Here is a 13,667-nt window from a genome sequence, read left to right as displayed (position 1 = left end):
GTTAATTTGTCAATGAGACTTTAAGTATAATTAGGTGGAATTTTTATACCCCTGGTCCATATCCTCAGGTGGTACAAACTGGCATAGCTCCATTGAAGACAATGGAACTGTGCTGATTTACACAAGTTGATGATCCAGGCCCAGATATTTTCAAAAGGAAAAAAAAGTACCACTTGAAAAAATATAACAGAGGAACAGAAGACTCAGGAAATTGGTCATGACATATGAAGCTCTCCACCTCTTGGTCACTGCTTTGAATCAGATCAATGTAGCAAATTTAAAGTTGTTACTATATGATAAATTTTTGGTGATCTATGTGAAATGAGTTAGTGGATTCGGTCTAATTCTTAGTACACAGCTGTCCACATCATACAAAATCTTTCACATTTGGCAGCAAAGAGGCACCTAGGACTGAACTGGTTAAAAAAAAAAAAAAAAGCTACATTCTCATCTTTAAAGGGAAAGAGGTATCTTTTTAGCACAATAGCAAACATATGATAGTGGACCCTGTAGGATTTATCTCAACCAGCATAATTAAGGTAAAACTCAAACTTGCCCTGTCTACACTAGCATTTTACAATATTTGCCATAACAGGTTAGTTATCACTTTGCAAACACCCACTTTTTTTACCTAGTATAGACAGACTCCAAGAGAAGTTTTAGGCAAACCTTGCTCTACCAGCACTCATGCTGTAAACCTGACAATGGGTAAACTTTAGCCACTGATACTTTCAATGTAATATTTATTATTATATTAATTATTATTAATGTTGTGGCAGCACCTATGAGCCCCAGTCATGGTCCAGGACCCCTAAGTGCTGTATAAACATAGAACAAAAAGATGGTCCCTACCCCAAAGAGCTTCAATCAGTACCTTTCCAGAGGACTACATTAAAAAATAATAATTAAGGAAATGTAATGATAAAAAATCTGTGGCCAAAATTTTCAACCTGGACACCTAAAGTCAGACGTCTAAATGCATATTTAAATGCATACATAAAAGCAACTGGAGTTTTAGAGATGCCAAGGACTCAGAGTTCCTACTAGAGCCCATGTAAGTACTCTGATTTAAACTCTCAAAGCCAAGGAAAGTCAAACTATCTAAGCTGAAAATAAAGGATGACATCCAAACTGTAGTCTTAAGTCATGTCTTAGGCTTTTCCTCCACACATAAGATAAGCATTAAGGCTGGAGTATTGGCCTAGATTTCCAGCCTCAGCCCTGAATTCCCTCATTTTTGTGAATGTAATTTCAACCCTCAACATCCCTGCACAGTAGTTTGAAGACTTCACTCTTTTATTCATCATAGCTAATTCTCTGAGTGCGTATGTTTGCGCATATGCATGGGGGAGAGACAGGATGAATCCTGAGTGTTGGGGGGAGGGGGTGGAAATCAGCTGAACACTGCAATCCTACACTGGGTTTGGCATACTAAAATCACAGGCTTTTCACAACCCTCAGTTATATTATTCATGCAGAATGCACTCAGCTTTCTATTGTTGCTGCACTCATTGTTTATAAATGAGTCTTTTGCTTCATCTGGGGATGGAAGTTCCTTTAAGTTTCCCTCAGTCAAAGTACTTCTGTAATGAGCTACCATGCTATTGCTCAGAAACTTAAAGAAGTTTCTGGAAGTGCTTGTGCTTCTAGAAACAAGAATATTTTCTTGTCTTATTGAATTGAGAAGAAAAATTCAAGACGGTTGTTTTGCTTTGGTAAATCAGATACACGGGTTTCTAACTGTTTCTTTAACATACTGAATCTTGGAGAAATAATTAAATGCTCCATTGTCTTCTTCACTACTACAATATCTGCAGAGGGAGTTTCTTTATATATATTAAGTCTCCTGCTTTTACACATTGCCTAAATATTCCAGACACTGAAATAGAAAAAACATAATGATAGTGAGACAAGGGCTTCAAATGCTACACTTTCTGTAAATGTTATCCTTCACAGTGGGATATGAAATGTACTAGAAAATGGTGGTCCTTTCTATTAAGACCAATACAACTACCACAAAGCATATAATCCCTTTTGTCTAACAATATTGTGAATTTCATGATTTTGCTTGTTCAACAGTTCAGGCTATCATCGTTAATCCTGGCAGTTGTGCAAGATCCTGATGCATGCCACAGTTTAGAGTTTTTTTCAATCCAATTTAAGTTAATAAACAGTGGACTGAATCACAAAAAGAAAAGAATAAGTTAATCACATGGCAACTTAAATCACTTTCGGATTCAGAGGACAGCCCACTATCTAGGGTCTAATATCATAGCATTTTCAAAGACGGATGGCTCATCCATTGTATTGTACATCTTTTTTTCAAGTAGAATGGATTACTTTAATGCTACTGATTTGGCTGGAGTATCTCAAATGCTGAGGTGACAAGAGAAACTACCCCTTGACCCATCAGAGAAAAAACTAGAGTCAAACGCATGCATCATTTAGTCTGAAAAGAAAGTTTAGTATTTAATTTCGGATTCAAGGAATGTAAGGATTTGCAAGTGATTGGGAATGAATTTACAGTTAAACAAATGTGAAGGAAAGAAGAAAAAAAATTCCATGGCCTTCATAAATGATTTATTATCCTCTTGCGACTAGCAATGGACTTTGTGAAATGGGTTTATTTAATAGAATCTTTTGAATATTAGCTCTGACTTGTTTGTTACAACTGACATTTTACAAAAGCTTCTCCAAGACCAATATCTTTAGCACTACTTCCAAAATGCCTCTTTAGGTTCCCCGAGTTCTGTCTTAATTTTTTAGTTCCTTTTCATCCCCCCTCCAAATATCCAGGCCAGGGTCAGATCTCTGTTACACCACTGCAAATCCAAAATCTTTCCTCTGAAGTCAATCGAGCTACTCTGGATTTACACCTGTCCAGATGAGATGAAAATCTGACTCTAGAGTTCAGATTCAGAGTTAGTTGAATAGTGTTTACTTTTGTTTATCGAATGCATTTCCCCTTCCTCCCCCCATCCACTTTAAAACAGGAATCAAATCTTATAGGGCCAGATTCTGCCACCCTTACTCATGTTGAGTAGTACCTCACTACTTGATTAGTCTCACTGAAATCAATGAAGCTACTACTCACAGAGTTGAATATTCAAGACAAACTGGTAGAATCTGGCCCATAATCAGCAAAAGGGACTGTTATCAAAAAGTAGTAAGGATTACAGATTATCCAAAAAAGGGGATAGTAACAGACTGCTTTATATAACTCCAGTTATTTCTTGATGCATTTAGATTTTAAAATGGTAGGTTTCTGATTAAGAAGAAGAAGAAGAAAAAAAAGATTGTAAATGTTCTTATAAGATTCCATTCAATTTTAGCACAGCGAATAATAGATTAAAATAACCCCATTTAGGAGTTGAGAGTAAATAGTCAACAAATCTAGAAACTGGTCAGTGCCATGTACATGAGTTAGCACACAGAAGAAAGTACAGTGTGGGAGGGAGGTGGATTGCAAGAAGCAAACTTGTGTTTATTTTAAACACTGTGCCCGTTCAAAATAGTCATATCTGCATCTATTTCTAAAAGCAAGCAAAGTCACTATGTATTTAACATAGTAAAATGCCTTCTTCATCAACTAAGACAACAGAACAGATACAAATGAACCAATCAGGGATTTAGAGTGAGCTATCAGTGTTAGAAAGCTAGTCTGAACATTCCAGTTGAGTCACCACAGAGAAAAGGGTGGGGGGAGGAGAAGGGGGGGTGGAAATAAATTACTGTGTGCAACTCCATCTGCAAACTGCTTCTCCCGCACTGGTATGTAATAAAATGTGTTGCTAAGATACAAGCTGCTAAAGAAGTTCATTAAAGGACACTTTAAACAAAGCTGCCAGATTCTTTTCCCTTTAAAGACTGCTTATTTGGTTCTGTCCCTTGTATTTATAATTAGATCCTCTATATGAAGAGGTTGTACTCCATCCAAGCCTACTCAGCAAAGAATGTTAACAAAATAACGTAAATCAGACTGGCTTCATTTATATATATTTATGGGCTGCAGGGATGTTTACAGAAACATATTTATGTTTCACTTTTATTGTTTAATGAGAAATAAACCTTTGAAAAGTAGCTTCTCTGTTAGCTGGAAAGTGGAATTGTTAATTTCTATAGTGACATTTTACTTTCTCATCACTCTGACCTAACTTTTAGAAGGGATGAGAATACTTTAGGAAAAAGAGCCTGGGTCTTTGTTGTTAAGTTTGGAATCTGGGAGACATCTGCCTCTTAATTTACCTTTCATGTGCAAAACAATATTATGCTACAGACACTGAAAAAGAGGCCAAGATTATTTATGCCTTTCTGCTGGCAATTTGTCCAGTTTTTCATCTGTATGTTGATTCCTAGACATATGTTAACAATTTCCAAAACTTCCTTGATCTTAATGCATTAACAACACCAATAAGTCTATTTTGTGACATTTTCTTTCAGGCAAAGATACGTTATCAGGGAGGCCTTTATCTGACCTTCTACAGAATTCTTCTCCTCTCTGTAGTAACATCTTGATAGTGGGGATTTTAGTTGGGGGGGGGGGGGATTGGAGGGGAGAGGGTGAAGAGGGAGCAAGATATTTTTTGCATTTGCTTACTGTGCTGAAAAATTATATTTTAAGAAATAATGCTAGCATTTATCTATGGTGCATTTAATAGCAGATGAAATGCATAAATCATAGAGCAGAGTTAGTATCGCTGATTATAGGAAATGCTACTTGTCACTTTGTAACCTGCATCTCATATTAAATTCTGTATCACAGTCACCAGTATGTATATATTTTTAATTACATTTTCAGGCTCATTTACATGCGCATATTGACTTTCTGCCTGAATGATATCAAAAAGAAAGACCTTGCACACACACACTTGAATCTGTACAGTTCTGAGACAGGAATCTTTTCTCATCTTTTTCACACTTAAGAAAAGCTTCAATTCGTCAATAAATCTTTAGGCAATCCTAGCTAATTCAAAGAGCTTCAGAAAACGGAAAATTACAGAAAATGCAAGTTAATCTGCGTTGCATGTCTAAGGTTTCAATGTTCTCGCTTGACTCATGTTAATCAAAATGCAATATAATTTTTTTACTTTCCGTAATCTTTAAGATCTGTTATCAATAACTGAGTTAGCCCAAAGAGTCTCTTCCCTTCCTCCCTGGATGCAAGATAAGCTACCTCACAAAGAAAGGACAACATTATCAAGTGAAATAGTTCTAGAAAGAAAAACCTTCTATATACTATACATATTTGATTTCTGTTTCAAGCCCAGTGACATGCTTCTGTTGCTTAAATGTAAGCAATCAAAAAAATTTTTAGGCAAACACTCTCTTCCTGCCACAGCCTGTACACCTAGTCTCTTAGGACTAAATCCAAACTTTGAAAAGGAGCACCGTTTCTCAAAAACACAGATCAGCACTGCAGATCATTTCTACAGAGTTCTTAGACAAAATGCTACACACTAGAGCTACTTCTTGTGTTGATTTTACTGCAGCCACAAGCAGCCCTAGTTTTGTGTTTTACTTTCCCAGCAGCCAAGTGCGTCCATTTCTATCCTAAACTTGGGCCACAAGTTTACTATTCTGTGAGTTAAAAATAAAAAAAAAATGCTGCTTCATATTTTTTCCCCTTTTTCTTTGTATATTAAACAGTCTGTATGTGCTGTGCAAAAAAAAAAAAAAAAAAAAAGTAGTACGTATTAGATTTCAAGAGATGCTTACTACTGGGAGTCGGGAGGCTGTAGCTAGAACTAAGCCGCATCAGCAATTTCATAGGACACTCTGGAAATTGCTACTACATAACAATAAGTAGCTGACTCAAAAACAAATGCGAGCGCACGCGCTTAAGGACGTACATTTTATCTTCAGAAGAGCATTTTCAAACAATGAGGTGGTACCACCTTAAGTAAAAAAGAAATCCTCAAATAGGATATACCTAAAAGAAATGTACATAGGGTGATTTAACAAGCGGAGGTGAAAAGGCAGACCAAATATGATTCAGTCAGGCTACACTAACTGACTTTACTTTAATGGGAGAAAGACAAATCTGCATTTCAATTAATCCAATTTTTTTTTGTTCTTCTTTGTTCTTATCTTGACTTGCAGCTCGTTTTTTTTAGACTTTGCCAGCTTCAGTCAACTTTGCATGTAGAAACCGCCCCCTTTTTGACATCATGGTCATAGACACACCATTTACCATGGCCTTGTCTTATTGATTTGCAAACTTCTACCCTTTAACTCTTATTGATTAGAAATTGTGTTGATGCCTCAGATTTTGCAGGGAGGGGGGAAGTGTATCATTTTATAATCAGTGTATATGTTATCTTTACCATAAAGAGGAAAGCAAAGATAAACACATTTAAAAGTAACTCTGTATTAATGTGGTTTTATGTGCCTTTGTAGCTTTCAACTGAAAAAAATCAAATGGAATGAGTTGAGAAATGGTTTCCTCAACTTGAACAAAAAAGTGTTTAGAATGATGCACTGTCCCACTGGAAATGTGATTTCATATTAATCTACAAAACCCTTTCCCCAGTCTCATACTATGGAGAGACAGGGCCATATTCTACTTTGTCACCGCAAGCAGAATTCCCATTGAAGTCAACAGGCCAGATCCCCAGCTGGAGTAAACTGGCATAGCTCCATTGAAGCCACACTGATCTGGATGAACTGAGGATCTGGCCCACTAATGAAACTTCTGTGAAAAGAGTGAGGGGGAGCATGGCCTTTTTCAGCTGTGCATACATACCTAACACTTTCTAACTCTAAAAAGAAAAGGAGTGCTTGTGGCACCTTAGAGACTAACAAATTTATTTGAACATAAGCTTTTGTGAGCTACAACTCACTGCATCCGATGAAGTGAGCTGTAGCTCACAAAAACTTATGCTCAAATAAATTTGTTAGTTTCTAAGGCCGCGTCTACACTTCCCGCCGGATTGGCGGGTAGTGATCGATCTATTGGGGATCGATTTATCGTGTCTAGTGTAGACGCGATAAATCGATCCCTGATCACTCTGCCGTCGACTCCAGAAGTCCACCAGGGCGAGAGGCGGAAGCGGAGTCGACGGGGGAGCGGTGGCCATCAATCCCGCGCCACAAGGATGCGAAGTAAGTGATTCTAAGTCAATCTAAGATACGTTGACTTCAGCTACGCTATTCTCGTAGCTGAAGTTGCGTATCTTAGATCGACCCTCCCCCGCCCCCCAGTGAAGACCTAAGGTGTCACAAGTACTCCTTTTCTTTTTGCAGATACAGACTAATGGCTGCTACTCTGAAAACTTTCTAACTCTGTGACACAGGGTACCTATAAAATACATTCCACACATACAACAAAAGTTTCTCTGATATGTTTGCTATCAAAGCATCAGATATTTAAGAACAAATATCTTGCTGCAGTACAATTAGATATTATACAACATGTAACAGGTAGCAAGTATCTTTAGTGTAAGACTACATGTGAAATAAAAAGGTATTGTTACTATAATTCCTTTTTCTGAATAGACAAAGGCATTAGAAGGGAAAAAAATTGTTAAATCACAGGGATAATCATCATAGCCAGCTCCTCTAATGAGGCATCATGGGATTACTGGAGTTATTATAAGAGTCATCTTATTGAAGAAATTCAAAGTTAATTGAAATCAATTGTACTGTTCTGACAGCAGGTGTTTTAAGTGGCTAAAATATCAAAGTGTACTCTTTTAAATGGTTAGAATGTACGTTACATTCACTTTTCAACCCTTAGCACTGCCAAGTGATGTACTGTACATGTATGGAATAGTGTACAGTAAAAGAAAAATGCTAGAATAAGACCACATTTCACCTGCCAATCAGACTGCCACTAAGCAAATGTTGATCAAAATCCCCTTCAGCACTATGTTTACATTCAGGGTTGGCAATTTCAGTGGTTTTTATAAGGGCAAATCAAACGCAAAGCAGAAAACCACAAGTATGTTTGTGCTGTGCTTCAAACTCTGTGAAAATGCTTTTTACAACCTTTCCTCCCCTCCCCCAATATGGGCACCTAATCTCATGTAACTTTATTGAAAGCATAAAGAAGAATGCTAGGATTGCCTTTATATAAACTATATTCCCAAGTTTCCTCTCCAAGGAGCGGATGGTAAATTTGTCATTTTTTACTCAGATAGCAAAGCAAGCAATAAATTACGAGCAGATTGTAGGAAAACATGAGGAACTATAGCTTTCTAAATTACCAGCCCAGAACTAATCTTCACTTAGATCCAACAACTTCACTTGATTTTCCATTTGTTCAGAAGTGCCAGTGAAGTCAATAGAAGCTCTGTGTACAGAAGGACTGCAAAGTCAAGCCCACATTTAAATTACTTCTTGTGTCTGCATTTTAAAGACTCAAAGCGTAATTGGAAAGTTTAAAATTCCACTTCAAGGTTCATCACCAATTTAGAGCCTGATCCAAAACCATGATCCAACAGCAATATTGGAGCAGAGACTGTCTTTTTGTTCTGTTTTTGCAGTACCTAGCACAGTGGGCTCCTGGTCTATGACTAGGGCTCCTAGGTGCTACTTCAATACAAGTAAATAAAAAATAATCTCTATTCACTTCAATGAGCATTCGATAGGGCCCTTAGAGCCTACTGCCACCAAAATAAGTTTAGAGTTCTCTCTCTCTCTCTGAGTCTATCTTTCTGTGGGCAGAATTTGACCTTGGTTCTACTTAATTTGGAAACCCCGTTCAGGTCTTATCTCTGTTTTCATTGACACTTGTAACCTCTATTTTATTTCAACAATTTTGAAAGTACCCAACCATATGAAATACTGAGCTTTAGCAAATGTCAATAATTTCCCCTTTCACATGTGTAAACAATGCTGCCATTTTCAGGCATAGCACAGCTTGGATTTCACTATATCAAAAAACACCCCTCTGAAAGACAGACAGAACATACATAAAGCCAACATCTTGAACGAAAGAGTCTCCAACAAACTCCCTGTGCTTAAGAAGCACACACTAATTTTACAAAGTCTAACACATCCCATGAAGATATTTTGACGGGGTCACCAATGGCAAAATACAGTCAATGATTTAATTTCAGATATGCACTACAAAAAGACAAACCAGCAATAACCCCACCGTGGGACATCCTCTTTGAGACTAATGTTGATCTTCTATGTAGATAGTAAATTATGGTAAAGAAATGAGGCAATGCACAAGTGAATGGTATACACATTATGTCTTTCAGGAAGACATATTTTTATTGCTGTGCTCCAGGACAGGCTGTTTGAATTCAGAGTTCATCACAGTTAAAAATATAGCAGTCTACATACACATCCTTACTGTTAATTTTCCAAGACCTGGTTTACCACCCAATGCTGATCTCAGAAACAGTTTAACTTGTGATTTGGGTTTTTGCTTTGGTTTTTAATCAGTTAAGTGTTGTTATTAAGAAGTAATTTTTTTTAAAAACAGCATATTGACTTCATGGCCAAACAGAACGCACAAAAATATGTGTAGCAGAGTACCTCAAACATGCTTTTAAAGAACAAACCTGGTTCTTATGATTACTCTTTTATTTACATCAAAATTCTTATTGCTTGACAATTTAGATAAAAATGTTACTGCTGCTCTGCATGTGATGTGGATTCAAGGTGTAAAACCACTGGACCAACTAATGGAGTCTTCACACATCATATCTTGTTAAAGAAGAGGTACCCTACTCTCAAATGGTATTACAATTCATCAAAACTATAGTGTACAAAATGTGCAGGTAGACTTAATGTAAGAAAAGTCTAACTTTGCCTTTCTGAGCAAGAGGTAAATTTAAGTATTGATTTAAGTGACACTAAAAAAAAACCCATCTTTAATATTTTCCCAACATTTTCAAATAAATATTATAAAGTACATTTCATTCCATATTCCTGTACATTGACAATGTAAGAGAAATACTGGATGACTATACAGGAATTTAATTTGGTTGTAAATTGAAATCCAATTTCTTGCATAAATCTATGTTTTGCACATTTGAACCCATACCCAAACACTTGAATCCATCTGGATACTTTGTCTGTGTTCTTATTTTTAATTGGAAAAAAAAAAAGTAAATGTTGCAATAAATTCCAATGGCTCAGAAGGGAAACTGATGATTGGGGCAGTGAAAGATACTACTCCCCACTGTTATATTTTTAAACAGATGTAGTTAGTGTGATCATCTATTCATTTTACTGTCTATTTCATCATCCACATGTGCATTTTAACTGAAATGTAATCTTAATATCTTTTGTATTTAGTATAAGCACAATAAAGTCCAGAATTATCATGTTCTAAATCAGTTGTTCCTAAACAAATCTACAACAGGTTTGAAAAGAAATTAAAAACCCACTGTTTTCAAAAGTATATGTTGAAACAATCACTACTGCCCCTCCAAGCTTCATAAGATTTATTTAAATGTATAGCAGCAGGGGGGAAGGGCGTTGTACTCATGCAAGCAAGAGGCTGAAATCAATAACAGATCCATGATTGGACAAACACCTATTACACTAATGTTAAAGGTACCTCTATCATACCCTGTAGCATCTGATAATCCAGTGATGGACATTTTCTAAGGAGAAATTGCTAATCATACCAAAATCTGCAAAGTTACATAATACTTTTGTGACATGGTCAAAGGCTGAGCCCTCCAAACTCATTTCATTTGTGACCTAAGAAAGATTCAAACCAGGCCTCCAGAGGTGGCAGTCTGGAGCAAGAGCATACTAAATCACCACCTAGCCCCTATCTATCTTGTTGCATAGAACATCAAAACAAGCAGAAGAAATATAATACTGTCGACTTTTGTAGAAAAATACTAGTTTAAATCACTAGGCCAATATTTACTGTTTTCTGACTTTTATTTTTATTTACTTTGCACTTTACAGGGATTTTTAGAAAATAGGGTGGGTAGTGGGAGTTAAAAAGATAACATGTAACCCTTGTTTACTAGTTAGTTTGGGATTCCAAGAAGATGTTGTGTAAGATGGGTGACAATATTCTACACCCAGCTGCATCAGAATGTTCAAATGGTATTTTCAGATCTCTCTCTGCCTTATCTAAATTCCAGCATGTCACATAATAAATAGCTTCTCATTTACTATCATCATAAAAATTTAAACAGCCTTGAAATAGTTGCTACAATACACAAAACACGATCTAATGTATGTTCTAAATACCACTTAACCAGTAAAACTATTTCCACATTGAAGAAAGAACACATAAAGATGCATTGTTGCAGTAAAGGCTGTTACCTTGTTTTAAAAAAATCCTCTGCTCAGCCTAGTAGTGTTAGAGTCAACAACTTGCTGTTTTACACAGCATAAAAGGACTAACAGCCCTTAGCTATCATGTAGTGTCAGATCTGCTTTAAAAAATAAAGTATCTGATTTGATTCTATACAGTGATTAAACATCTTTGTGCTAGGCTGAATAGGGTAGTCTATCCCCTCCCCCTCCAAAAATGGCATCAAAGCAATCAAAATGGTAATGTTCAGCATGAATGGGGCCCCATCCCCCACCTTCAAACTCTGCAGACTTTTCTCCATGTTAGGAAGAAACCAACACCCCTTCTTCACAAAATGGAAGCTTCCACTACCAAATTGAGAGTGCTGACAAATTCTGATTACAATAAACTGGGCGGAAAAGGGTTGCATATAATCACCACCATCCATGCATGCATTCTATGAGCACATATTAAATATGCACGGATCACTTTTCAACTTTAACCACAACTCCACACACACACACACACAATTCCTTCTCTTTCCCCCAGGAATATTACAAATCTCGAGGTTTCTTTCCTAGGGTGGAAGATTTTTTGTTTTGTGAGAGGGGAAAAAAAACCCCAAAGGCGCTGTTCCAAGTTTTGGTGCTGAAAGAGCTGCTGCATTCCGAAGGAATCGCGATCGATTCAGCCGGGGGGAAAGAGAGGGGTGATGGAGCAGGATCTAGCTGCCAAAGGGGCTTTTGGAAAGCTGCATGATCCTGCAGAGTGGGGGGTGGGGAGTTGTGATGGGGGGAGGTGGAACGGTGAAAGTTATTTGCTATGGTGACTCAATCCGGCAGATCATGGACTCGCTTTGCAAGCTGCTGCTGCCGCTGCTTCGTTTAAGCATTAGAAGTACTGAAAGTGGAAGGGGCGGGGGGCAAGGGAGTGGGTCGTTGTGTGTGTGTGTGTGCGTGTGCAGCGTTTGCAAAGCGCAGCGGAAACATGGGGTTGCGGAGTGTTCAATGGCATCTGATCGTGGTGCTGAAACCTAACAATCACAGCTCCTCGCCATCAGCTGATCTAACCCAAACAAAGTCACAATAAAGAACTTTCTTTCATCCTGAAAGAGGATTAGGAGCGGAGGAGGTGTCAAACATTGCACTATACACAAGGGTCACTTGTGCATAACAAAACAAAAAATAAAAGTTTTCTGAGGGGGGGAGGGAGAGGAAGGTTTCTATTTTGTTTTGTTTCCCCTCCTCAGATTTTCCTATAACTGGAACAGGTTATTTTTTTAAAAAGTGAAAGTGCCTAAGTGAACTCAAATCCAAAGCTAACACGTCAGATCAGACCAAGGGAAGAGAAAGACAAGTGCAAAAAAAGTGATCAATAAAAATCAGTTTTTCAATTGAGACCAGAAATGGCTCCGACCTGGGCTCCAGTCTCCTTGTTCCCAACTCTCTTGCTCAGCACATTGCATGGAAGTGCACAAAGTAGCCCAAGACAGGAGAATTTTCCATATTCCTAAAACATGTCGACCAACTCAAAATGGACGCCTCATTTTTATTATTTTTTTTTTTTACGTTTTAACTACTGCTTATCCTTTTACTATTATTATAACCCCCACCCCAGGCAAGGGATCTAAGAAACGGATCTCGTTTTGAAAATATACATTTTCTCACTGTAGACTTAGGAAAATGGATATTTTATTCTCTGCTCTCGGTATTTTTCAGCGAACGCAGCCACTTTTAGGATGTTTAGAAAGTGCATGGGGGGGGAAACAGAACTGAATCGATCTATTCCTTACTTGTTTTTCATTAAGAGCTGCTATTCTTGATTGCCTTTCATGGATTTGTTTCTTAAGATCACCGTTCTGCAAAAATGGCAATAAAATGCATATTAAAGGCAAAGTGTAAACTAACCCGTCATGAATAAACTTGAGATAAGACATTGTTCAAAGGCAAATCCGTTTCATCAACGCCGTACAAAAGCATGCACACACACATAAACACCCTCTTTAGTCAAAAAGCTCAGTGAAGATTACAAAATCAGATCTCTTACTGATAAAGTTTCTCATCCTGCTGTCCCGGCACAACTGCGCTTATTACAGCAGAGATAAAATACTGAAGAAGAGGAAAAAAGGATCTGCATTTACCTGTGGATCTTGCTTCATCTGTGCAACTAGTTTCTATAAAAAAAACCACCCCAAAAAAGGAGGAATTAGAAACTGTTCCAAGTTTAATGGATTTTTTTAAAATGTGTGTGTGTGTGTGTGTGTGTGTGGGGAAGGGGAAGGGAGGGGGGTAAGGAACAAAGAGGCAAGTAAACACTGCGAGTCAGTTTCAAGCAAAGCTCATAAATATTCAAGTCTCGTCCTAATCTCTCCAACACACACACACACACACACAAGCACCAACCGCAATGTTAACTCCGATGCTCCACAACACACACACACAACTCGGCCGAA

At 37.5% G+C, this 13,667-nt stretch overlaps 1 protein-coding gene across 11 annotated transcripts in view; it reads right to left on the bottom strand.

The window, feature by feature from the left end:
* The window catches only part of PHF21B (PHD finger protein 21B), a 209,233-nt gene that overhangs the window by 194,734 nt on the left and 832 nt on the right, over positions 1-13,667 (bottom strand). For 5 of the 11 annotated variants that reach the window (XM_048825068.2, XM_048824960.2, XM_048824977.2 and 2 more), the window contains exons 2-3: positions 13,356-13,388; positions 13,008-13,073 (exon numbers count right to left, since the gene is read on the bottom strand). In XM_048825068.2, the coding sequence (XP_048681025.1) occupies positions 13,008-13,073; positions 13,356-13,388 (99 nt within the window). The remainder of the gene's footprint in view (positions 1-13,007; positions 13,074-13,355; positions 13,389-13,667) is intronic. The other 6 variants (XM_048824970.2, XM_048824996.2, XM_048825051.2 and 3 more) reach the window with 2 other exon arrangements.

Source organism: Caretta caretta, chromosome 1 (genome assembly GCF_965140235.1).
Source record: "Caretta caretta isolate rCarCar2 chromosome 1, rCarCar1.hap1, whole genome shotgun sequence".
Lineage (NCBI taxonomy): Eukaryota > Metazoa > Chordata > Testudines > Cheloniidae > Caretta > Caretta caretta.
Note: the sequence above shows the minus strand (reverse complement) of the source record. Positions and strands in the feature narration are given on the sequence as shown.